Source organism: Megalops cyprinoides, chromosome 14 (assembly GCF_013368585.1).
Source record: "Megalops cyprinoides isolate fMegCyp1 chromosome 14, fMegCyp1.pri, whole genome shotgun sequence".
NCBI classification, from domain to species: domain Eukaryota; kingdom Metazoa; phylum Chordata; class Actinopteri; order Elopiformes; family Megalopidae; genus Megalops; species Megalops cyprinoides.
Window position 1 is genome coordinate 28,344,657 of NC_050596.1, and position 24,855 is coordinate 28,369,511.

At 45.8% G+C, this 24,855-nt stretch overlaps 3 protein-coding genes across 4 annotated transcripts; all 3 read left to right on the forward strand.

Moving 5' to 3' along the window:
• The first annotated feature begins 579 nt into the window (after positions 1 to 579).
• On the forward strand, positions 580 to 8,170 carry ppig (peptidylprolyl isomerase G (cyclophilin G)). Of its 2 annotated transcripts, none has more exons than XM_036545264.1 (13): positions 580 to 676; positions 1,479 to 1,556; positions 1,732 to 1,806; positions 2,421 to 2,528; positions 2,625 to 2,669; positions 2,784 to 2,871; positions 3,035 to 3,064; positions 3,291 to 3,430; positions 3,591 to 3,792; positions 4,091 to 4,270; positions 4,375 to 4,465; positions 4,752 to 4,894; positions 5,313 to 8,170. In XM_036545264.1, exons 2-13 carry the CDS (start codon positions 1,496 to 1,498, stop codon positions 6,562 to 6,564), a joined length of 2,415 nt encoding a protein of 804 aa, XP_036401157.1. In that variant the 5' UTR covers positions 580 to 676; positions 1,479 to 1,495; the 3' UTR covers positions 6,565 to 8,170. The 2 variants fall into 2 exon arrangements, with proteins under 2 accessions (XP_036401157.1, XP_036401158.1); XM_036545265.1 differs by having other exon boundaries at positions 4,378 to 4,465.
• A 3,092-nt stretch (positions 8,171 to 11,262) lies between these two features.
• Positions 11,263 to 18,694, forward strand: phgdh (phosphoglycerate dehydrogenase). Its single transcript, XM_036545929.1, has 12 exons — positions 11,263 to 11,479; positions 12,269 to 12,420; positions 12,690 to 12,755; positions 13,057 to 13,111; positions 13,305 to 13,403; positions 13,559 to 13,691; positions 14,281 to 14,429; positions 14,676 to 14,828; positions 15,834 to 15,972; positions 16,942 to 17,069; positions 17,463 to 17,688; positions 18,451 to 18,694. The coding sequence occupies exons 1-12, from the start codon at positions 11,342 to 11,344 to the stop codon at positions 18,603 to 18,605; spliced, it is 1,593 nt and encodes a 530-aa protein (XP_036401822.1). The 5' UTR covers positions 11,263 to 11,341; the 3' UTR covers positions 18,606 to 18,694.
• A 1,822-nt stretch (positions 18,695 to 20,516) lies between these two features.
• On the forward strand, positions 20,517 to 24,302 carry klhl23 (kelch-like family member 23). The gene is made up of 4 exons (XM_036545940.1): positions 20,517 to 20,693; positions 21,458 to 22,687; positions 23,531 to 23,683; positions 23,969 to 24,302. Exons 2-4 carry the CDS (start codon positions 21,463 to 21,465, stop codon positions 24,277 to 24,279), a joined length of 1,689 nt encoding a protein of 562 aa, XP_036401833.1. The 5' UTR covers positions 20,517 to 20,693; positions 21,458 to 21,462; the 3' UTR covers positions 24,280 to 24,302.
• The last annotated feature ends 553 nt before the right edge of the window (positions 24,303 to 24,855 follow it).

The following is a 24,855-nucleotide window of genomic DNA, read 5'->3' on the forward strand; positions in this document are numbered from 1 at the left end:
AAACAGAAAAGTAATACAATAAAAACTATTCTTCACTATAAATTATAAGTGCTTATTTATGGTAACTCGTTCACTACAGATATATAAAGTAAGTAACATCTTTTACTTGGTCCCCGGCACTCTACCGTAGACCTTAGATTAGAGAGGCATGTCCAAATTTATCAGATACATACGCGTTACTACGGTTTGGGGGCGGGGGTGCGCATCTAGACCATTTCTTTTAATGGCATGGCATATTTTGTTACCCCTGTTGCTAATATAATGCATGCATTTGTAAATAAGTTGGACTATAATTTCTTAGCAAGCATGGACCAGTATCCCTTAAAAAGAGATTAGTCAAACAACACTAACAGTGACATTGTTGGCGCTTGTGCTGAAACTGAATGGCATTTAGAGGTGAAAAATAAATTATGGACAAACTGGGGATTCTTATTACTTTACCGCAAATTTGGTTGCGGAAAGTGAGCCGCGGGGCACGCGCCGATGAAAGGCAGCGCGGGGTGACTGTGTGACCCCCCGCTCTCGCGCGCTGACTGGCGGATTTTACCCGAAATGCATTGACGTTTCTCATAGCGCCATCTTTAGAAATATAGTGAAGGAGAAGTCTTGTCAGACTCGTCTTTTCTCGGCTTTTGAAGAGCGACCCAAGGATACCGGTCGCAGTCGAACTGTTGAGGTATTAATATAGCTCGGTTTTGTTCGCACGGTTAAGTATCGTGTGCCGGTGAGTTGGAAATGTGTGCGAAGTCGGGCGAAGTTTGTCTCCGTCCCCGCCGCCAAAATGCAGGCCACGATCCGGGAACTCCGCTGTTTTGGAGACGCCGCTGGCGCTGAATGAGACCTGGGACCTGGCTGTTGCGAAGCTAGTATCGACATATATATTCCTGTGATTAAGTGGGCGTATGCCGTTTCAAAATTGAATTTATCTTGGCATACAACAGAACTACAACTCGCCTTTTATTTAGACAGATAGCATAAGGGCCTGGTTGAAACTGAAAGATCTGGCGCGACAAGAAGTGGCACACACTTAGCTAACCAGCTAGTTAGCTACATGCTTAGCTCGCCACCAATCAATGAGTCAAAGAGTAAAGCTACTAGCTAACGTTATTTAGCTCTGTTCTTTTTCGAGAGTCCAGTACATCTCTACTTATTTGCATTTCCGTCATGAATAGTGTTTACCCTGCATGTGTGCACTAGTTAGCGTTAGAAAAGCAAACTTGCTAGTTACATACCTCAACTCGGTTACTAGCTAGCCACCTGGTGTCTCCAGATGAAGAGGAAGACATGTATATTACATCCGGAATGTGTTGCTGTTTTGTGTAGCTAGGTCGGAGGCACGTTACCTACGTTGCTGATGCTTACTAGTGCGTTAGGGGAATCTTCACCTGAGTGGCTGGGTAGCGTGCGAGGTAATAACTTATCATTGTAAGGTGATGCCTCTTTTGTTTGCTAAAGTGTACCATTTTGTTGCGTCTCAGGGAGACACTGAGTGACCATGGGGGTGAAAGCACAGCGCCCTCGCTGCTTCTTTGACATCGGCATCAGCAACGTTTTCGGTAAGGAGGGCAGTTGGTCAGTACTCTGCACACGCTGCATCGAGGAGGACTCTGGCTTGCTGAACACACAATCTCACGAGTGACACTCATTTCGCACACACATAGCCGGCTAACTGGCGCGTTTGCCGTTTTCATCTAACACGATTTTTTTCTCTTGCTTCTTAATCTCTTCCAGTTGGGAGAGTTGTTGTCGAGCTGTTCTCCGACGTGTGTCCGAAAACATGTGAAAACTTCCGCTGCCTCTGCACAGGTAATTGCAGATCTTAGATGCATGGATTTTGACATGTGACAGACAGATGAGGAGTCATTCAAAAGGACTGAGAATGAGAACCTTCCATGGGGGCTCGAATGGTCCAGTCACTTTAGCCGATTTCTTGAATTTTGGCAGCGTTTTGTCTTGAACAGTACTGGAGGGACAGTTGTACAGGACACGGAGCAGTAGACGTGAGTCTGTAACAGAGATCTATGTAGGAAAAACTTGATACAATTCATCTCCCAAATGACCTGCAACTAAAATGCGTGACACTAAAACTATGTATTTTCAAATGCAGCTAAGACAGTCAAAATAGGCCTTAGATTCAGATATCATTTGGGATATATCCACTAATCAGACTTTACTGATACAGCAGTACTCAGGAGGCCTGACACTAATTGTTGGCTTCTTTTCCTTAAGGGGAAGAACAGCATGGGAGTTAATTGTCGGGCTTCACTAAAATGAAAGTAAACTGACGTGGGTGCAGCTATGTGCTGTTGTCTCCTGGTGGATTCTGTCTTCTGTTCACGTGCTGATGTATGCCGTGTGCAACTTTAGTTTCTGCTTCGTAGTTGTCAAGACTAACCTGCAACTTTTTTTTTCTCGTCCAGGGGAGAAAGGAGTTGGGAAGGGAACCCAAAAGCCACTGCATTACAAAGGATGCTTGTTCCACAGAATCGTAAAGGACTTTATGATTCAAGGGGGAGACTTCAGTGAAGGTAGGAGACGCTCACAGTTCACCAATCAGACTGTTAGCAATGTATGTTAGCCAATGTATTTCTCTCTGTGTGTTACATGTAACTGTCTTTTGATAGGCAACGGCAGAGGTGGTGAATCTATTTATGGGGGATTCTTTGAAGGTGGGTGACCTACTTATCATCCGCTTCAGTAAATAATCTTTGGCAAGAACAGAACGTGATGGTTTTGAGAGAGACTGGAAATGGTCTTACTCGTTTTGTGTATGTCTGCTGCAGATGAAAGCTTTTCTGTCAAACACAATAAGGAATACCTCTTGTCTATGGCAAACAGAGGCAAGGATACCAATGGATCACAGTTTTTCATGTAAGTACTCATAAGTAGTTTTTTAATCCTTACCATTTAAATGGAAGTATTTCAATCCAGTTGTGATGAATGTGTCATTAAGCAGTTTTGTTTAAAAAAGATCTTCCAATCTTTCCATTTTATGGTTCAACTTCCTGTTTTTGTGACGTGTTCCGATGAGTAGAACAACAAAACCTACACCTCACCTGGATGGGTAAGTAATCTGTCACTAGCACTGGCCGAGTGTTAATGTACTCAGGAAACATTGTTCTGTGTTGTACTATTATGGAGTTCAAAATATTTAGAAGAATGATGATCAACAGGGAAGTTATTTGACTGTTGATGAGAAATTACATGAACTAAGTGATGCATTAACTGTTTTTGTAGTTATTTCCGCATTTGATGTATTTGACAGATTGGATATGCATTTTGTGTCCTAGTGTTCACGTGGTCTTTGGTCAAGTAATCTCCGGCCAGGAGGTGATTAAGACCATTGAAAGTCAGAAGACAGATGCCAGCAGTCGGCCCTACGCTGAAGTGAAAGTGCTCAACTGTGGGGAGCTTATTCCAAAATCTAAAGGTTTGAATCTGTTTGCTAAAATTAGACAAAGTGCACGTACAGCACTGTGAGCATGTCTAAACACGAGGACTCCCAGTCTGCTTCCCACCACACACACACACACACACACACACACACTCGCCCCTTGTCTTGTGTAATGAACTGAAACTTTCGTCCGCAGCTAAAAAACAGGAGAAGAAAAGGCGCAAGTCGTCGTCCTCCAGCTCCAGCGAGGACTCCAGTGACTCGGACTCGTCGGCTGACTCCTCCTCCGACTCGGAAGGCGAGTCCGAGAAGGAGTCCAAGAAGCGCAAGAAGAAGCACAAGAAAGAGTCCAAGAAGAAGAAGAAGGAGAGAAAGCAGAAGAAGAAGGACAAAAAGGGGTTTGTGCTCATGTCTTTTGTATGAGCAAGTGCCACCCCGGAGTGGGGATTTGGGTGACATCTTGTCACATTTGGTTATGGAAACTGAGCTTCCTCGAAATTAAATGCTTAAAGCATTTATTCCCACTCTGCTTAAGATGCAAATAAACATTAGTGCTGCATACATTTTAAAGTGTTTGTTAGAACTGCTGACAAATATTCTCAAAGGCACAATTACAGTTTTCCTGTAATGAAAGCAAGCCCTTCGTGTGGCTGTCAGCATGGTGGCTGACCCCAGCTCTCCCTGTGTCTTTTGCAGCTCGGAGGAGGACAGCGAAGAGGAGAAGGGCGAGGCGGAGCCTGTTTCCACGGTGCGACCCGAGGAGATCCCGCCCATCCCGGAGAACAGGTTCCTCATGAGGCGGAGCCCCCAGCTGCAGCAGAAGGAGGAGGTGATGGGGAAGGAGAAGGAGAAGAAGAAGGAGAAACCCAGGGAGAGGTTAGCTTGGAAGAAATGGCTAATATCTCCCAGGGGGGTGCAAAAGTGTGCAGGTGCGAAATCTCTTCATGAAATGTTTCTTCTCTCCCCCCCTCTATTTTTGGCAGCACCATGTTCAACTCCCAGCAGTCGTCGTACCAGAGAAGACTTCTGGTGACGAGGTCTGGCAGGAAGATTAAAGGAAGAGGGCCAAGGGTAGGTATCTGGAATGAACACACCATTTAACAGCTGCCTCTAAGTGAGGGTGTTCCAGTATTTCTCTGAGTTGCCATACAAGAGAGACACTGTTCAGGGCCTACTTGGAGATGGAGATTGGAGATGCTTGTCAGTGCCACCTAGTGGTAAAATGAAGGTACTGTCATTCTTCTGGGGGAGCTGCACTCTCAGTCTGTGTCAGAGACACTGCTGTTTTTTGGGCTGCTCAGTCGTAGTTCAGAGTGAGCTCCCAGAGGGTCCTGAACCAGGCATGTTGTTTTCGCAGCGCTACCGGACTCCGTCGCGCTCCAGGTCCAGATCGAGGGACCGGTTCCGGCGCAGCGAGACGCCTCCGCACTGGCGCCAGGAGATGCAGCGGGCCCAGCGGATGAGGGCTCCCAGCGGAGAGCGCTGGATCAAGGGAGACAAGTAAGGATCTGTGGGCGTACCGTCCCCATTTTACATTTACATGCATTCATTTGGCAGACATTTTTATCCAAAGCGACTTACAAGTGAGGCAGAGTACAGCACACACAAAAAGCCAAATAAGGAGTCAACAATATTAGACATGCTGCATGACCAGGTTTCGATAGCTGGCCAGACAAGGTCCAAGCTCAATTCTGAAAGATTTGGAGCTAGTTTATCTGTTCTCAGCTCAGTAGAATCATTTCTGCTTTACAGTTCAGATTTTTTGACTCTTTTAGTTATTGCTTTGTTGCTGCATCACACAGCCATGCCTCCATAGGCAACTGATATGCATCATAAAGAAACTGAAGGCTCCTCTGGGTTGGTACTGTAAATTTGTGCCCGGATTGTAATGAAACTTCATCAGTCCTCTTGTTTGCAGGAGTGACCAAATGGAAGGCAAAAATGAAACCGCAAAGCCCCCAGTGAGAGGGAGGGAGAGGAAGACCTCTGAGAACAAGCAGGAGGCTCCCGACAGCCCCGGCCGAAACCGCGAGAAAGAGAAGAAGGGCCGCTCCCACCGCTCTAAGAGCAAAGAGAAGGACGGCCAGAAGACGGCCGACAAGGAGGAGAAGCACGACAAACACAAGGCCAAGAAGAAGGCCAAGTCCCGCAGCCGGAGCCGGAGCAAAGAGAAGAGCGGCAAGTCAAGGAGCAGGGAGCGGGACGGCAAGCACGGCAAGGCCGAGGAGAGGAGGGCCCGCTCCCGGAGCAAGGACAGAAACCACACCAAAGGGAAGGAGAAGGCAGCCGAGTCCGCAGCAAAGGAGAGGGAGAATAGCAAAAGCAAGGAGAGGACCAAGCAGGCCGAGGCAGAGGGCAAGGAAAAGGACAAGGAGAAGGAGAAGGACAAGGACAAGGACAAGGACAAGGACAAGGACAAGGACAAGGACAAAGAGAAAGAGAAGGAGAAAGACAAAGACAAAGAGAAAGAGAAGGAGAAGGACAGGGAGGAGAGGAAGGGCAGGAATGGTGAGAAGCCCAGGGCAAAGTCCAGGAGCAAGGAGCGGCACCGGAGGTCCCGCAGCAGGAGTAGGGAGAGGGGCAGGCGTGCCTCGTCCCGGGACAGAGACAGAGACAGAGACAGAGACCGGGAGAGGGAGAGGGACCGGGAGCGGGAACGGCAGAGGGACCGGGACGACCGGCGGAGGGGCAAGGGCAGGTCCCGCAGCCGGGACAGGAGGCGGAGCCCGGACAAGAGCAAGAGCAGGGACTCCAGGAGGGGCAGACGGTCCCGGAGCAGGAGCGGCGAGCGCGAGCGTGACCACAGCAAGGACGGCTCCTCCCACGCCAAGCGCGGCCGGGCCAGCGAGGAGCCCCGCAGGAAGAAGAGGTCCAAGAGCCGCGGCGGCAGCAGCAGCAGTAGCAGCAGCAGCAGCAGCAGCAGCTCAGACAGCGAGGGCGAGCGCGGCCGCCAAAACAAGAGCCGCCGCAGCGCCAGCCCCGGGTCCAGGAAGAAGACGGACAGCAGCAGGGAAGGAGAGCAGTCTCAAAAGGCCAAGGAGAAGGAGAAGGAAAAGGGGTCGTCTGCCAGCCAGGAGAGGAACCAAAAGTCAAAGAGCCCAGAGAGACAGAAGAACCACAGCAAGGACAAGAAGTACAACTCCAGCCCGAGCACAGACGACAGCGATTGACCCTGTTCATAACCGGCCTCTCTCGACCCGCGAAAAGACCTGCCCCTCCTGGACCATCTGCAGCAGCGCAGCGAGACTTCCTACGGCTGCGGACGTATTTGAGACATATCTTTTTAAAAGTGACTTCAGTTGGCTCTTCAAGAGAATTGGCAGCCAGGGATATTTATACTACTGAAGTTTTGTTAAAAACTTAAGAAGAGCAGTGTGGAATCTGGAATCTGGTTTTGTTTGTCTGGTTTGCGTCTTTTTGTTTTTTTTTTTTCCTTTTTTTGCATTTTGTTTCACAGAGATACGAATCAGAGGAAACATGAAGAGCGTTGTATGCTAAGCTCCTGTTTTACTTTAAAGAACCCCCTTTAAAGTGACTCAATGACTGACTTGTCTCCTAGCCGATGCATTTGTAGTAGGAAAATGATCTTCATTCAGTGTGTACAATGTTTCAAAAGACTATCCCAAGGAAATTCTTATGCCCCCCCCCCAAACCAGTCACGTCATACTCAGGATTCTTCAATATAAGATTCTACTTTTTCCATGTCTGGAGGAGAGCTTTTAATTTAGAATGTCTTTGTAAAGGATGTTTTAATTGAATGGTTGAATCAGTGTCAACATTGTGTAACAGGTTAAAAAAGAAACAACCATTGTATGTCTTTTTTTTTTTTTTTTTGGATGTTTTCATGCTGCACAAGAAGTTGACACGTCAATATGACTGTTAAAAGCCTGTGGAGGGTGGTGGTTGGGCCATTTAAGCCTTTGAAGCGTAAACAGAAATTTTTGAAGGAAATACTTAACGAGGCTTGTTTGGCTGTAGAAACCACAAGCCACTGGCAGTTCCTTCCTTCTCTGATGGGTCTGAAGGAGGCCACCTTTGAATCAAATGGATGTCAGTCTCCCTGTGTAAGCTGTTTTGATTGAGAATGGAAAGTGGTACTCATTGTTCGAGATCTTTTCTTTTTTCCCCGCTAAAGTTCATAGTTTGAAGGGCTGTGGCGTGTGTTTTTATCGGTTCATTGGAAAGAGGTGGACATGTTTGAGGAGAGTACAGACTAATGTTTGGAAATTGAGACCCTTTGTTTTCGTTTACGGTCATTTGGACCATGGGAGGTGGTGGTCTACAGGTGAAAGAATTGCCCCTGATTGTAACGGATTGTACCTGTCTTTGGGTGTTGATGATGTAGACCCAACACAGTGAGAAGTGCTGCCACATCTCTCCAAAATTAAGAGCATCATTTCATTTGGGAAAATGCCATTTTATATTTTTTACTTGTTTCATTTGGTTGCCATCCTGAAACGGTTGTTTGTGAACTAGAAGTTTTTTTGTTATTATTGGTGAACCCTTATCATTTGCAGATAAAGCATTTGCTTTTCATACATGTTCTATGCTAAAATATCAAAACATGTAGAGAGAGTGTGTGTATATGTATCACCTGACAAACTCATGTTGTGATTTTGGTTCGATTCACTCCACTGGGCCTAAAACCCTAAGGGGTGTTTTTTTTTGTCCCCTCTTGTAAATGAAGACCCCTAGCTTTATTAAAAAAACAAGATATAAGAAAACAATATTCATAAGTGCGACCTGTTTTAAAATAAAAATCTAAAGTCACCAGTATAGCATGGGCAGTAATTGTTGTATTGCATTATGTTTTGCAATTTTTTTTCTTCATGAATTGTGGAGATGAGGTTGGTTTGCAGCTCAGAGCAAAAAAGGGAGATGAGGCATTTGGCTTTGAATGTGAAGAAGCTCATTAGATGCACCTGATTTCACAGGAGAATTTTAACTATCCCTGTGTCATGGGCAGCACATCTTTTTGCTGCTTGAAAATGAAAACCACAGTAGGCCAAAAAAATAATTTTAGTAAAGTTGAGACTCCCAACTTCAAAGGTTAAAAACGCCAGCCATCCATTTCAAACAGTGTTTTGACAAGGAATGTGTAACGGATTTGCCAAAATCTAAACATTGTCCGTAGAGGATACAGTGAAAGGGCTATAAGCATGTTACTGTGTCACAGGTTGTGTGGCTTCAACATGCAGTTGTCTGCAGTGATGGTCTGAAAATATTTGCTTAATGGTTGGCTTTACAGCTTTGCACGCTTGTTGTGCTTGGGGGCTGTAAATCACAATAGCATTTGTTAGTCTTGATGTCCAGCTTCAGGTTTTTTCCCCCCACTTTGCCCCTTGCCATCATACAGGCTAAACAAAAAATGGTAAAATTCAAAAACTTCAGAGGCACTTCCTTCTTGATAGTCACCTGAAACATATCTTTAGTACTGTCTGAAGAAAACGGTGAGAGAGTGTTCCAAGGAAAATGTGAAGTTTACATCTGTCAGTTTTTCATTAACACTAGATTCTTAACACTAGTTTGAATGAAGTCCTCTGATGCCTTCGTTACGTTGTCTTCGTTACGATGCCTTCGTTTTTTTTTTTTCTCTGAACTATGAAGTATAAGGAGCTGAATTCAATTGTGAGTCGCAGTGGCAAATATTGTTTGAATTCTGTCCTTACTTTACGAATGACTTCAAAAGCACATTTTTGAGTCATATTTAGGAAGTATGATTTTCAAAGGGCGATGTCTGGTTTGTTGTCGGTTCCTGTGTCTAGCAAGCAGACTGTCTATAGTCACTGTGTCCTACAGCCTCCCTTACAATGCTTGAGCCCTTCTTCCATTTGCAGGTCTGCACCTGAAACGGCTTAAATCACATTGTAGTTTGACATGATTTAAAATGTGCTTAGCTACTTCATTCTTCAGTTCCGAGTTTTCAGAGATTTTTTTTCAAGGCAGCATTTATGCAGAAAATGTCAAATTGTCTATATGGTGGGAGTCGGAATTTTAAGTAATACCTTTGAATGTGCAGAACAACAATGGCAAGAATAGGTTGCATGCAATCACAAGGCTTTCAGTCTGAATTTCTGGTGACTTTGGGCTAGGGGCAAGAGTACAGCTAGAGGTGATAATTTAGCGATATGCATATTCATTTGATTGATTTGTACAAAAATAATGCATAAACTGTCTGACAGACCTGTTGTGCATGGCCTTGGTCCAAAGGCCAAGAAAGCCAGTAACACACATCTAGAGGTTTGCTGGATGTGTCAGATTGGACAGGGAGAGAGGATGTGCGAAAAACACATTTGGCAGCCATTTAATCGGTGTTTGCAGCCTTCAACACATCATATGCATCAGGTCATGGAAAAACAAGTGTGCCAAATTCAGCTGTAACATACCGTCATGAAAAGTTTTCACTCAGTCAAAGGCTTTGACTGAAGAGTGTTTGCAATTTAAGCAGGATGGAATTACGTGAGATAGGAAAAAAGATGTTATTATAATTTGTGTTTATCTGCTGTTTTCCCTGGAAAATGTAAGACTCTTTCAAGGCTTAAGTCCTCTCGTCTCTGTCGATTCGTATCTTCTGCTGCTGAAATAAAACATGGTATACAGATAAGGCCTCTGCACTGCAACGTATCTAACTATTTCTGCATGACTTGGTTGGACTCCTCTGAGTGTCAGGCAGTCATTGGTTTTATCTAATGGAGTACTGGACAAGCAGAGCTTTTTTACACTTCGAAGGTATGGTGTCTTGGACTTGAAAAATAACTATCTTCAGAATGGGAGGAATGTCCATGAAGGTACGCCGTTCAGAGAACACTGCAAAAATGTGAAAAATGGGTCTGCTGTTCAAATGATTGAATCATGATGAAGTCACACTACAAAATCTGGCCAATATAACATCATAATGGCCATCGAATTCAAACTAGCAGATCAAATTATGAGAGATATGAAGGAATAAAGACATTAGTTAATATACTGCCAATGACCAAGCAGACATCATTTTCCTTGAGTTACTTTCCTTTATGTTAACATCTTTACAGGATCCAAGTTGGATCTCTACCCCATATTTATAAAGTCAGAAAACTGTTAGAAACTAAGAGATATGTTGCGACTGAATTAAACATAGATGGGGTATGTATACTGTATTGAATACTTGATAGTTAAATGGGTCTGTCACACTCTTACAAGATTTAGTTGAGGGGCTACAAAACAAGCAACACAATCCAAGACAACAGATCAGCAGCTGGTAATATTGATCTGACTGAGGGGTAAGCTGCCTGATCCTATAGTATAGGCCATGTTCATTCATAAAACCTTTGTGGCGTGTAGTAATATATAATTTTGTGTACATCAACATAAGCAAGAAACGAACGGGTTGGTCCCCGCTGAATTACTGGGCTGGGTTAGGAGTCAGCTCGCATCTTCTTTTGAGTATTGTCTGTAACAAAAAAATGATTTGTTGTGGCATTGCATTGTGCATTATCTCGAAGACAGTACATAACGCCAGTCTTTTAAATTTAATCACAATAAATGGTACATTATTTTTAATGAAATATATGCCTTCAGCAATGAACAAATTACACTGTCGCCTGTTTAGTCAAAAGCTATGCAATGCGTCATTATAAGGAGCGAGAGAAAGTAAACGGGGAGCAAGTAAATTATTGCATGAAATTAAAATGTTTAACAGCTCCCGTGGCGCTTGCATTTCTGGTTTTACAGGTTATATACTTATCCTGTTTTAGGATGCGATCAAAGTGGCGTTTTCACGGCGGAAGGACCTTCCACGAGTTTGAAGGCGGAGTTTTCACTCCCGGCAAGGGGCTGTCCCTCCCGTGTGAGGTTCTCTTCGGCAAAAATCTAGGACGTTTCCCAGTCTTTTGCGAGTCAGGCAAGTTACGCAAGAGAGTGCCCATTCATTCGGAAAGCTGTCTCCCCTCTATTGAGAAGAGCAACAAAATGGCCCCGGTTTCCATCAGACGGATTTTGATCAGTGAAAGTGTCGATCCCTGCTGCAAGAAGATTCTGCAAGAAAATGGCATTCAGGTCACGGAAAGGCAAAACATGAGCAAGGATGAGCTCGTCGCTGAAATTAAGGTAAACTTAAGTCAAAGTTACATCGAATGCGTCTGTAACTTAGCTAACGCATTTCTTCCACATCGAACGAGCCGGGCAACTTAATTAACCGTTTGTGTAATCTTTTTAGAAGTAAACCCACTTGTGCAAAATCAAGACATCTTGCTTGTTGTGATGCTTTAATCAAAATGGGAGTCAATTGTTTTCGCGTGTGAAAAAATAATCATTTGCGGCTGGCATCTTAACTCGATAGTGCATTAATTCGGTTTTCGCAGTTGTGAGTGTGCAGGGTTTCTTTAGTAATTGTTTAAATTTGTATTTTTAAAGTATAGCTTGTTAGAACTTGTGCAGAGCACCTCGCCTGCACCACATCGACTGTCTGATGCAACAGTAGGGGGAGGCTTACAATCTCTCCAGCGTATCACTCGCTGTATCACTTAACTTGAACTCAACCTGAACTGCGTTGTACTGAAATAGCTGTTATCTATTTGATTCATAGTCTACGGCTTCGCATTTGTTTGAGTCATTCACTGTTTGAATTCACTTACTGGGAATGGCGCACTCAGTCATTTTCCAACTCTCACGCGATGGGCACAACGTTTAGCGTGGTGTGCTTAATTATGTAACTAGCACAATTGAGCTCTTAACAACCATTACGGTAACTTTTGATGTTGACATACTTAGGTGCACTAACAATTGTTAATTCCAAGTAACTTTTTATGAGTTCACGTAAAGAGGTGCAGACAATACTGAAACATTATTATTATTAATAATGATAATAATATTATTATTATATTTCTGTCTAAACAGGACTATGACGGTCTTGTTGTTCGATCTGCTACAAAAGTAACAGCCGAAATCATCAATGCGGCTGACAGCCTCAAGATAATCGGTAGAGCTGGGACCGGCGTTGACAACGTGGACGTGAATGCAGCCACAAAGAATGGCATTATCGTCATGAAGTAAGAAATCAAAACTTCACAATGCAAAGGAAGGGGGAACTATGTCGCTTTAAAATAACAGTTAAAATAATATCTTTGTTGCTCAGTGATAAAAGATTTTCCTGCATAGATGCAGGCTGCGAACTAGTTATGTATTTTACCATAAACTTGGTCTTTGCCTTTCCCAAGATATCCCTCACAACTAATAATAGTCTTTGAAATAGCTTCGAGTATGATGGTTCAACACTACTGCTCTGTACTGTGTGTATAAATGATTTTCTTTCCTTTAGCACTCCAAGTGGCAACACTATCAGTGCTGCGGAGCTGACATGTGCCCTAATAATGAGTCTCTCCAGGTAAGACACACTGACGCTGTCATTACTCTGTGGAAGTGTGGGCCGCTACATACACTCTGCATTACATTACTGGCATTTAGCAGCTGCTGAATTTTTACATGGTATCCATTTATACAGCCGGATATTTGCTGAGGCAATTCCGGGTTAAGTACCTTGCCTAAGGATACAACAGCAGTGCCCCTGCTGAGAATCGATCCAGCAACCTGTCAGTTACAAGCCCTGCAACATACCACTATGCTACACTACCGCCCCATTTAAAATTTATAACTGCAGTCAGACTGATGCTCCGTTCTGTCCTCAGGCACGTGCCACAGGCGGCCATGTCCATGAAGGCGGGGAACTGGGATCGTAAAAAGGTAAATGGGGGGGTGCATGTGGGATTGACTGTATCATCCCCCGAACAATAATCAGATAAAGCGTTAAGATTCCTGAGGCTCTAGGTCTTTGCTACGCTCACTGAGTCTGGACTGATGGGGTCTGAATGTTGCCACGGCTGTCTGGGTCTGCTGCTGAGGGACTTCTGCCAGTGTTGGTTTAACGCTTTTGCAGTTCATGGGCGCGGAGCTGTACGGCAAAATTCTTGGAATAGTTGGGCTCGGACGGATCGGGAAGGAAGTGGCCACCAGGATGCAGTCGTTTGGAATGAAGGTCAGTGTGCCGGATCGAGCTTAGGCCGGGTCTTCAGCCGAGAAATCCCTCACTGTTACAGGGTCAGGCAGAACCTATTGGTGTTCGTCTCTGTGTCAGCGTAATAGCTGAGATGAGTTGGCAAATGTTGTTGCGTGTTTGTTTGTCTGTGACAGACCATTGGCTACGATCCCATCACCCCCCCTGAAGTCTCCGCCTCCTGGGGGGTGGAGCAGATGTCTCTGGAGGAGCTGTGGCCTCAGTGTGATTACATCACTGTGCACACCCCCCTAATGCCCTCCACAACAGGTAACGTGTGAAGCCCTCGCCAACAGGTAACCTGTGAAGGAAGAGAAATGGCACCTCAGTTTCTTGTGTCCTTTTTGGGTGCACTTTACTTAATAGAGGTCTCCCGTATTTCTTATTTCTACTTAGGTCATATTGTTGGAGAAGCCAACGCTGATGTTGCATTAATTTCTTTCAGGTATATTTTTGTTTAGCATAATGCCATTTATATCTAAAAGTCTCCATGAAGCTGCGCTGTTTCCTCAAAGAAAATAGTCTTCAAAGATGCTTCACCTCCTTCCCACCCTCAGGCACAGACTGAACTTTGCTCCCATGACCCGGGCTGCAACAGATGGCATCATAATAGTTCACTGCACCTTGCAGTTGCGTTTCCTGCCGTGGTTCATTGCTGCTTCTCCTGAGAGCAAACCTATGACATCATGTCCTATTACTGAGGCTATGCTCGGCACATGCCCCCTGGCCCTTTCTCTTCTCGTGACAATGAATACATTGTTGAATAGTGTAGTGAAGAAGGAAAGCAGAAATGTTCTTTTGTAGAACATGTTTCTGAGCCGCATGTGACCTTGTCTGCTCTGTCCCTCCTCGTCCTCAGGGCTGCTGAACGATGCCTCTTTTGCCAAGTGCAAGAGGGGAGTGAAGGTGGTGAACTGCGCCCGCGGGGGCATCATCGACGAGGCCGCGCTGCTCAGGGCGCTGGAGTCTGGCCAGTGCGGAGGCGCCGGTCTCGACGTGTTTGTTGAGGTGAGGGCACACGACCACCTGCACCAGATCCTTTATGAATTGGGCTGCTTTTGTACAGTCGGCAACTTTGAACGTTAAAAAAAACCTGCTAGTCTCTCCAGACTGGAATTATCTGACTGGCCAGAAGCTTCTGGGTTGTTATAGTTTTCAGTGAGGTGGAATTTAGGAGCAGTGTAGAGGGATGTGCCTACTCTGGCTCCATGGATTTATCAGAGTCCTCTCTCTCCTCTCCACCATGTGAAACAGGAGCCGCCTAAGGACCGCGCCTTGGTGAACCACCCCTGCGTGATCAGCTGCCCCCACCTGGGGGCCAGCACCCGGGAGGCACAGGCGCGCTGCGGACAGGACATCGCCCTGCAGATCGTCGACATGCTGAAGGGCAAGGCCCTGGTGGGGGCGGTGAGTACCAGCCCAGTCCGCTGGCACTGCGGGTTCACACGCCTCGCTCGGAAAGGGTCACGCTGCTGACGTGCTCACATTTTAGACCTGGTCTCTGATTGGTAGTTGTTCACACGCTTCCAGGAGGGGTTCAAAAAAGGCGGGAAATGGCTATATGCAGCCTTTGTGATTGGATGGTGACTCAGAAATGCCATCCTATCACTGATAAGCCATGCCCCAGAGGCTTTACCATGAATACCTAATAGTGTAGAAGGCCAAAATAAAGCAGGGTGACCCTTTACCAGGCTGACAAGTAAGGCTGACAAGTAAGCATCTGTTTCTGCGTGTCTGTGTGCTGAGGGGCTCATACCCAGCCAGCCTCTCCACCTGAGCACCTACACACTTGATTCATTCAGTTAGCACTTTACACAGTACACTGAACTCCTGTAACCCCCTTCACTCAGTTCTGTGATTAAGGACAGCTGGAAAACATGCTTTACGGTGAGCCTTATAGGAAAGTCTTCACCCCCTATAGCTATGTGACCAGGTTCTTTGCAGATTCACACAGGCAGAAAAAAATGGAAATTTTCCTGACGTTAATTTTACACTTTACCACAGTGTGCCACAGGACTGAACTCCCAAGGCCATTGACAAAAGACTTTGTGTTAAAATAATTGTTTCAGACTCAGTGTAGTGCTTTCTGTATCACACTTTATGATACATACTGTAATGTGCTTGAAGCATGGCTGAGCATTCCTTTGTCTCTAACATTACAAGCACATAGGCTCAGGTCACATTTAATTAAACTAAAAAATTAAACAGTGTGTGGAGATGCCTCTGTGCCTCCAGGTTGTGTTTCTTTGCGACATCAGTGTTGAATCGGTCCAGAAGTAAACTGACATCTCTGATTGGTTGAATTGAACACAGTGCAGGGAACAGTGTTTATTGATCCAGTCCATGTTGGTATGCGTGATGAACTTGTTGGCATTTTTTGATGTAGCGTCTGTTTTTGATGCGTGAATCCAGGTGAACGCCCAGGTGCTGGCCAGTACATTCTCCCCCGAGTCCCACCAGTGGATCAAGCTGGGAGAGGCCCTGGGCTCGGTGCTGAGGTCATGCACCACTTCAAAACAACCCTATGGTCAAGTGCAGGTCACAACCCTCGGTAAAGGCTTTTTCTGACTGAAGGAATATAAACACAGAGGGGCTGTGTGGTTCTGTCAGTGGCATTTATACAGATCTGAATATTTACATTACATTTACATTTATTTATTTAGCAGACGCTTTTATCCAAAGCGACTTACAAAAGTGCATTCAGTAAGTACAGCGACAGTACGGGGACAGGATGTGTATAGTTCCACAATGAGAGAGTTCTCAGCTGAGAGCAAGGTTTGTTTGAGGACGCAGTACTATCAGATTTGTACAATTACAGCCTATAGGGCAACTTATACGATCCACTTTCAAACGGCAAACTTCAACAATTTCAAACGGCACAAAAGGCGGCAACAAGAGACAAATTTAAAAGCACAAATATGTTGCCTATAATTTTAGACATCAGATATTTTATGTAGAAATGTGGTTTAAAGGCTTAACCCTAAACATATCTGAAATTTGTCCCACCCTAAACTTTTGAGGCCAAAGTAGTTGAAGTCTTTTAGATATGCACAGATTGTGTGAAATGTCTCCCTCTGGTGTTAATCTGTTCATATTGCAGCTGTGATTCAGAGTAGTCACAGTAGTCTGTGCAGGGGATTCATTTGTATCTGTTCATTGAAGATCACAAATTTTCATATCAGCACTGAAAAAATAACAATATAAATTTCAATACTATGTTATGCCTTTCTGTTGTAAAAAAAAGTGCTATGTTAAAAAAGTGGTACCTTGAATTGTAATATGGATGTTTAAATGTCTCCCCCTGGTGGTCATGGTGTATTTTGCTCTTTTCAGGATGGGGCATGAATTAAAGGGCTTTGAGAACAATAGGGAACAAATGATCTCAGAACTGTATGGATATTCCCTTATTGAGACTGTTTCTTTATAAGCAATGCAAATCATGTAGTCATATTTTACTACTTTCATTTAATGTCTAAATGAATTCTACAAAATTTCAACTAAATATTTTGCTCTGAAACAGGAGAATCCCTGAAGAATTCCTCTGGATTCCTGGGCTCAGCTGTTGTGGTGGGATTGCTGAAGGATGGCTCCAGGAGCAGCCCTAACCTGGTCAACGCCCTCACTCTGGCTCAGGAGACTGGAATCACGGTGTGCTATTCCTACAGAATGCACTCTCCATCAGCATGACCTACTGTAACCACTGTACTTTTAAATCAGCGCTCTGATTTGTGAAATAGAAACTCTGCCATTCTTAACTGCTAGTTTTAACAGAAAGCCATTGTTTGCCCAGACACCACTGCTGACTCATAAATCTTATTTTTTTGCCCCACTTAGTATGATGCTTGTCTCTTGTGGTACTCGCATGCACCAAACATGCATTCATTGTTGGTTGGCTGTAACTCATTTGTATATTGAGAAAAATGCAGTAATACAATGAATAGCGTATGATTGATGGTTGATATTATCCTTCAAAGCCTACAACACAAAGACAGGCCGTTGTGTGGGTGGAGATCGTGATGCCTTTTTATGTTTGACTTGCAGGTCACCAGAAACCATGGCGACGGAGGCCAAGGGCAGGCCCGGGGATCGTGCGTGGTGGAGGTCTCCACCAACGGGTCCAGCTGGAAGGCTATTGGCTCGGTCCAGGGGGACGTCCCCGTCCTTCTGGAGCTGAATGGCAACGTCTTCCGACAGCCTGTCCCTCTTCTCGGGAACCTGCTGTTCTTCAAGGCCGCTGCCAACCCCCAGCTCCTGCCCGACGTCACTGGTGAGACAGCCCCGCCCTCTTCTCTCGCTTCCTGTATCTTCACCTTTGACCTCTGCCCGTGGGCATGACCCTGGGAGAGACAATGGGACCATTCTTCCTCCTGGCTTGATTGTTCGGTGGTGAACACGAAAAGCCACGTTCAGGCCGACCACAAAGGTCAGGGCATACGCGAGATGGCATTCAGCTGGCCTGAAGCAGTGCTTAACAAATGTCCATTAGAATGAGCCCTGCCTTCTCCTGTAGCTGGCATACATCTACAGAATATTTGTCCCTATTCCAGTTTCTCCCTCTTTTTGTCACAGGATCAATGTGTTGTACTATAGCTAGATGACAGTCTGCTATATTTGATTATAATATATTATGAACTGTACTACCGATGTTAACTCTTGCAGTCCTTTCTTTGTCTCACTTTAAGTGATAGAGGCATGGGTGAGTATCTCTTATGTATATTTACACACATGACAAACACATAGGCATCAGGTTGCATTTAATTGCACCCAGCAAAATGTGTGGACTTGCGTCTGTGTACCAAGCTTTGTGTGCATGTTGATGTCCTCCAGGCATTCTGCCATCCTGTTATTTACCTCCCCTGAATCTGGCTGCCCTTCCTCTCTGAGGGTTTTTTTTTTTAAAACCTGTGACTGACAATAAAGCCTGAGGCTCCTCCCTCTCGCCGACTGGCAGATGTGAAGGTTGGGGGTCGGTGTTATGTGAGAGCGGGCGGGGTGAGTTCCTCAGCTCCGCCTCCATCTCGTCCCTCAGGTGTGCTGGCGGCCGCGGGCGTGGCGGTAGAGTCGTTCAGCGCCTCGGCGGCCCGCGGAGGGGACCAGTGGTGCTGCGTGGGGCTCTCCTCGCCCCTGAGGGACCTGGGCACCCTGAAGCCGCTGGTGAAAGAAGCCGTGCAGCTCTCCCTGTAGACACCTCTGAGGGATTTCACTGCAGACCTGAGGGACCTGCCCTCGTATGCCTTAAACCCCACCTTTAAACGTGGCATTCAGCGTTTGGACCAGCCTCTGCTAACAATTCACTAATAAACATTCCCCTTAGTCTGAGTTATGGAGCGTGTTTGAGATAGAAATTAAATGATTGTTAATGCAAGAAAATACTACTTTTTTTTTTTTTACTAAATCTGCTTGTAAAAATGTTGGTCACACATTCAACCTAATAAAACCATTTGAAAATCAATTGCATGTGCAATGTATTCAAGGCAACTTTTGCGTTTTTGTTGTATTCAGTGCATGAACCAACCAAATAAGTATTCCACAACTTACCACTAGACTGTCCAGAACCCAGGTATCAGTAACATAGTACTTGTTGTTGATGTCTTTTAAGACCAGCTCTTGTCTCCATGGCAACCATTAAATATTTTGGACTGTTCCATTGTGCTGTTTCCCTGGTGGGTGCTTCAGCCTCTTGTCTCCCTGTTAAAATTAGGATGACCACTAACAGTGAATTCATTATCTGACAAAATCCAAGAAGGATCTGTATTTTAATGGTTGGAGGAAACATTGACACGAAATGTATTAATTATTAGAATCTAATACATTCATAATAAGTATAGGCAGCCCAAACAAAATCTTCCACATTTATTGTTCTTGGTTTGTGAATGTTTATGTTTGAATCAAAGGTGAAACTGTTGGAATTTGGCTCTGGGATTCGCCATGGCTTAAGAAGCCTATATATATCTTACTAAATACTAAGAGCAATGCTGTGGTCATTATAAACATTTTATGTTAGCTGAATCACATTTTCCATTCTGAAAGGGGAGAGTCTTGATGTCTTTTTTCATCCATTCCCTTTGTTCCTCATTGCTAAGGACTTAAAGTTAGTTCATACTACGCACACAGACTTAGGTTATGTGTGACTGCACGATGTCTTTACTTGTTACATAGCATGGACTATGAGACTGGCTGGCTCATTCATATTTGTGACTATATACTGTGTAGCACGTATTGTATCTGTATTTAAAACTATATCTAGATATTTTTTGAGATATTGAGAATCAATATTGATTACTAGTGTAAAAGTGTAAACGCTGACCAGGAGACATTTATAATAAATAGTTTGTCTTGTTGACACACTATTGACCTTTTTTCATTTCATTTTCTGTAGAAGATAACACTAGTTTGCAATCACATGAATACGATCAATGTAAAATCTGTTACAGCAAGGAGATCAGCAACCTTGTCATTAACAGATGAGTTACAAAGTCAGTGGTCAGTGAATCATTGGTCCTTTATCACTCAATGCTTAAACTTTGCTGTTGTAAGAGCAATGAAGACCAGATATGAAACAATTGAAAATGATTTTTAGATTGGAATTTCAGTTTCATTCTAGGCTGAGCCAGTCCTCGGCACTAGAGGTCTCCTGTTAGATTATGCAATGAATTTAATCCTTATTAGGATTAGACTGAAAATGCCATGGCAACGAAAGGGAAAGACCGGCGTGCGGTTTACAGGGAATCACTGGCCAGCTGTGTTTTCCTAGTGCTTCACTGATGCGTTATTCTGCAGAATGATTACATTGCATTGCATGTTCGTCTTTGACGCTCGTTGCGCGGTTGCCGCAATTAGAATCGGACGCAGCACAAATCACAACGTTTCTAATGTGAAGCGCCGCACGTGATTCGGCGCTGTGTCTGTCTCCTGTCGCTTTCTCTCGCTATGGCCACGGAGCGCGTCCCCCGGGGGAGACGCGAGCGATGGCGTTGATTCGCCACAGCCTCCTGTTCTGCTGGCTGGCCGATAATATCATCCGAAGGGCTGCCCGTGGTCTGGGGAGGCGAGGTGACAGCTGAGCGCCGCTCCAGCCTTCCGCGGATACCAAAATAGGACAGCGGTACTCGCATTCTCAGAGCTAATTGGAGTCCATCTGGCTGGGTCAGCGGAGACAGGACAATCCGTGCGCCTGGGAATCTACCGAGCTGGACTGCAGCGTGCTTTTTTGTTCCCTTTCCAGCTCCGAAAATACTATTGCCAGAAGCGTTATGTCCATGTACTGAGCAGGTGAGTGGAGCTATTGTTTGGCGAGGACTATTATCTAGCCACCTAGCTGTGTTCGCTCCAGTTTGTCGTGCAGTGGCGAACGAAATGAATTCGTGCACGCTGCGAAGAGATTTTTGCATTTTATTCTACTAATTATTAATCGTGTTGCATTTAACACCAATAATAACGACAATGGTTATAATAGATTTAGAATGTGGATGAGGAGAACGTTGTCAGTAGTAGCTGTGTAGACCAACTAAATAATCACAATATGGAATACCTACAATAAAAAGCCCTGTTGAAATGTGTGTAAAGGTCAGTTCTTGTTATTATATTTAGATATATAGCCTCTTTTGGATACATGTTTTGCTTGCTTTTGCGAACAAGGTTTAATTTTGTTGCCTTAATACCAACTACGTATATTTATGTAAAGTAAATCAATGGGAAATTTCGTCCACAGTGTAGAGTTGAATTCCATCCGTAAGGGGTACAAGTGTTTGGTATTAAATGTGCTTTTTTAATTTTAAAGTAAATTTAGGTAATTGTAATTATGTTCACATTATTGATTACTGTTACACTACACAATTAAACCAACAGGTTGATGTATAGCCTAACTGGAGAATGATAAAGCACCAGACCTGTAGTTTATTTCATGGGTGCTGTAATAGCATAATACTGTAACAATGCCACAAATCATTAAACACTAAAGGTCAGTCAGTAATTGAAAACATCACACAAGTGGCAAATGTGTAATGATATTAACCTTTCAAAAAAAATTCTTGCAGCGACAATGTCAGCTAAAGGGCAGGAGAGCTACACGTATGATTTCTACGACGCTGACCACCCGACGGAGCTCCTGGACGCCCTGAGGGAGTTCTACGTGGGCGGCCTGTTCACGGACATCACCCTGCAGTGCGCCACGGGGGAGACATTCCGCTGCCACAAGACGGCGCTGTCCGCCCGCAGCTCCTACTTCAGGGTCATGTTCACGGCGGACATGCGGGAGCGGTCGGGTGACGCGGTGACGCTGACGGGCGTGGAGGGCGACGTCCTGTCCGCCCTGGTGGACTACGTCTACACGGCGAGGGTGAGCATCACGCAGGCCAACGTGCAGAGCCTGCTGGAGGCGGCCGACCTGCTGCAGTTCGGCGCCGTCAAGTGCGCCTGCGAGGAGTTCCTCGTCCGCTTCCTGGACGTGGACAACTGCCTGGGCATGCACTCCTTCGCTGAGCTGCACCTGTGCCCGGCGCTGGAGCGCGAGGCCACCCGCACCCAGCGCTGCAGGTTCGAGGAGCTCGCCCGGCAGGAGGAGTTCCTGGAGGCGGGCTTCGAGAAGCTCTGCTCCGTCCTGTCCGCCGAGAACCTCAACGTGCGCGGGGAGGAGGTGCTGCTGGAGGCGGTGGCCCGGTGGGTGGCCCACGACGTGCCGTCCCGCGCCGACCGCATCGGCGACCTGCTCCGCTGCGTCCGGCTGGAGCTGGACGAGGCCTACCTCGCCGCCGCCCTGGAGGTGCAGCGGCACTGTCTGCCGGGCAGCGAGAAGAAGGTGCGGGCCCTGATCACGCGAGCCCTGAAGCCTGGCTCCAGGGAGGTCTCTGCAGCCTCCAAGAGGCCCACCTCCAGCATGTACATCATCGGGGGTTACTACTGGCACCCGCTGTCGGAGGTCCACGTGTGGGATCCGGTCACCGACGCCTGGGTGAGTGGGAAGGACATGCCGGACCACACCAGGGAGAGCTACAGCGTGGTCCTGCTGGGGCCCAACATTTACGTGACGGGGGGCTACAGAACGGACACCATCGAGGCGCTGGACGCCGTGTGGATTTACAACAGCGACCGGGACGAGTGGGCAGAGGGGTGCCCCATGCTCAGTGCCAGATACTACCACTGCTCGGTGGCCCTGCACGGCTGCATCTACGCCATCGGGGGGTACAGAGGGGGCGCTCCCGCGCGGGAAACCGAATTCTACGACCCCCTGAAAAGGAAGTGGTTTCCTGTGGCCGACATGATCCAAGGTTACATTACATTACATGATTAGAGCGACTTACATATGGTGGGTTACAATTTTATCCATTTACACAGCTGGATATTTATTGAGGCAATTGTGGGTTAAGTACATTGCCCAAGGATACAACAGCAGCGCCCTGGCAGGGAATAGAACCAGCAACCTTTTGGTTACGAGCTCTGCTCCTTACCACTACGCCACCCTGCTGTCCCGGGTACGGGGAGGTTTGACTTCGGTTTGTGAGACGTGTGACTGTTGCTCCTCCTGCCTCCAGCATGAGCAGGAAGCTGAAGGGTAACAGGGCAGTCACATAATGGAGGGGGTGTTACACACACCACGTGCACTCAGCTCAGATAAATATTTATAACACAGAGTGTGGTTCGCTGCCTGCTGTTCTTTTATAGTCATCAGAACAGAACTGTGTGCAGAACACACACACACACACACACACACACACTCTCTCATACTCCACACCTCCACTGGCTCTGACTTTTTGGAGAAATAATAATAGTTTTACTGAACCTGGCCATAGTGCCAGGGTATACTGACTGTCTCTAACGTGACACTAAACCAATGCTGTCTGTGCTATGCAACTCCTCCACCCTGCCAGTGTAACTGCACATGGGTGTCTCCCACTGGCTGTGAAGGCCACTCTCCCTGTGGATTGGCTGTGAATGGTTGTTTGGAATGACTTGCAAATAGATTTTTTGTCATAACAAAAGTCCATATCTATATTTAAAGCATATATTAAAAGCATGTGTATTCCATACTGTGTAGCAGGTTTATATCCTGTATATGAGCATGATTGTGACATTTTAATTTGATTTGATGGCTGTTTTCCTGTATTTCAAAGGTGTGGGAAATGCCACCGCGTGTGTCTTGCATGACACAATCTACGTGACGGGGGGTCACTATGGCTACAGAGGGAGCTGCACCTATGAAAAAATTCAGACCTACAGGGCAGACATCAACGAGTGGAGCATAGCTACAATTAGCCCCCACCCAGGTACATTCCAGCCATCCACTTATTTTAAATGGGATATCACAAATAGTAACAATGTAATTTAACAACAAGTACAGCACACATAACTCAACAAAATAGCATAAGCTCATTTTAGTTTGACATCATCATCTGATTCATGTATTTACTTCATATTCATCATCTGTGAATTTTTACATTTTTCTCTTTCACTTTTCTCACAATTTTTTTAATGCTTTTCCCCTTTCTGCAATCCTATTCTGCAGTCCTGCGCCACACGCTAATCTCTCACGTTCTCCCCACATTCCTCAGAGTACGGCCTCTGCTCAGTGTCGCTGAACAACAAGCTGTACCTGGTGGGCGGGCAGACCACCATCGCCGACTGCTACGACCCCGATAGGGACGAGTGGCGGCAGCTGCCGGCCATGAAGGAGCGGCGGATGGAGTGCGGCGCCGTGGTCATGGGCGGCTGCATCTACGTGGCAGGCGGGTACTCCTACTCCAAGGGCACCTACCTGCAGAGCATCGAGAGGTACGACCCCGACCTGGACGCCTGGGACATCGTGGGCAACCTGCCAGGCCCCGCCCGTTCTCACGGGTGCGTCTCAGTCTACGCCGTTTAGGCCCGGCGCCTGACCGGCCTGCAATGCTGCCGTCACAGTCTTTGCCACGATCCCAGAGCTCTTGGGCATCGCCGGCATGGCAGTGACTCACGTCTGTGTGCCCCATGCCATTAGGCGCTGGTGACGAACTGGAGTTCCGCCAAGCTCATGCATCCTCTGAGGTGCTGCACCTGTTAGTACTTTCCAAAAAAAAGATAAGGAACACGTCATTGTGTTACATGGTAATCAGTGCATTCATGTGGCTTTTATTATTAAACTGGCCCACATAATGAGATGAGGATGAGGTGCTGTCCGACAACAGCAGATGGAAATCTGATAAATGAGTTTCCCCGTTCATGGTCGAATTACAAGTTTGATCTAACAAAAAAATAGACAATGAAAAAAAGCACATTGTGCACAAAATCATTTGCAAGGTAATGATACACTTAGGGATTTTAGATTAAGATTTTTGATAAATCATATGGTTGCATTTTCAAACCAGTGTTTCTATGCATTGAATGTGATAAAGGAGAGCTCCAGTACAGCCTCTCTGATCTACCAGTATGTTTTTTTATTTCTGTCAAAGGATGAAGTCAT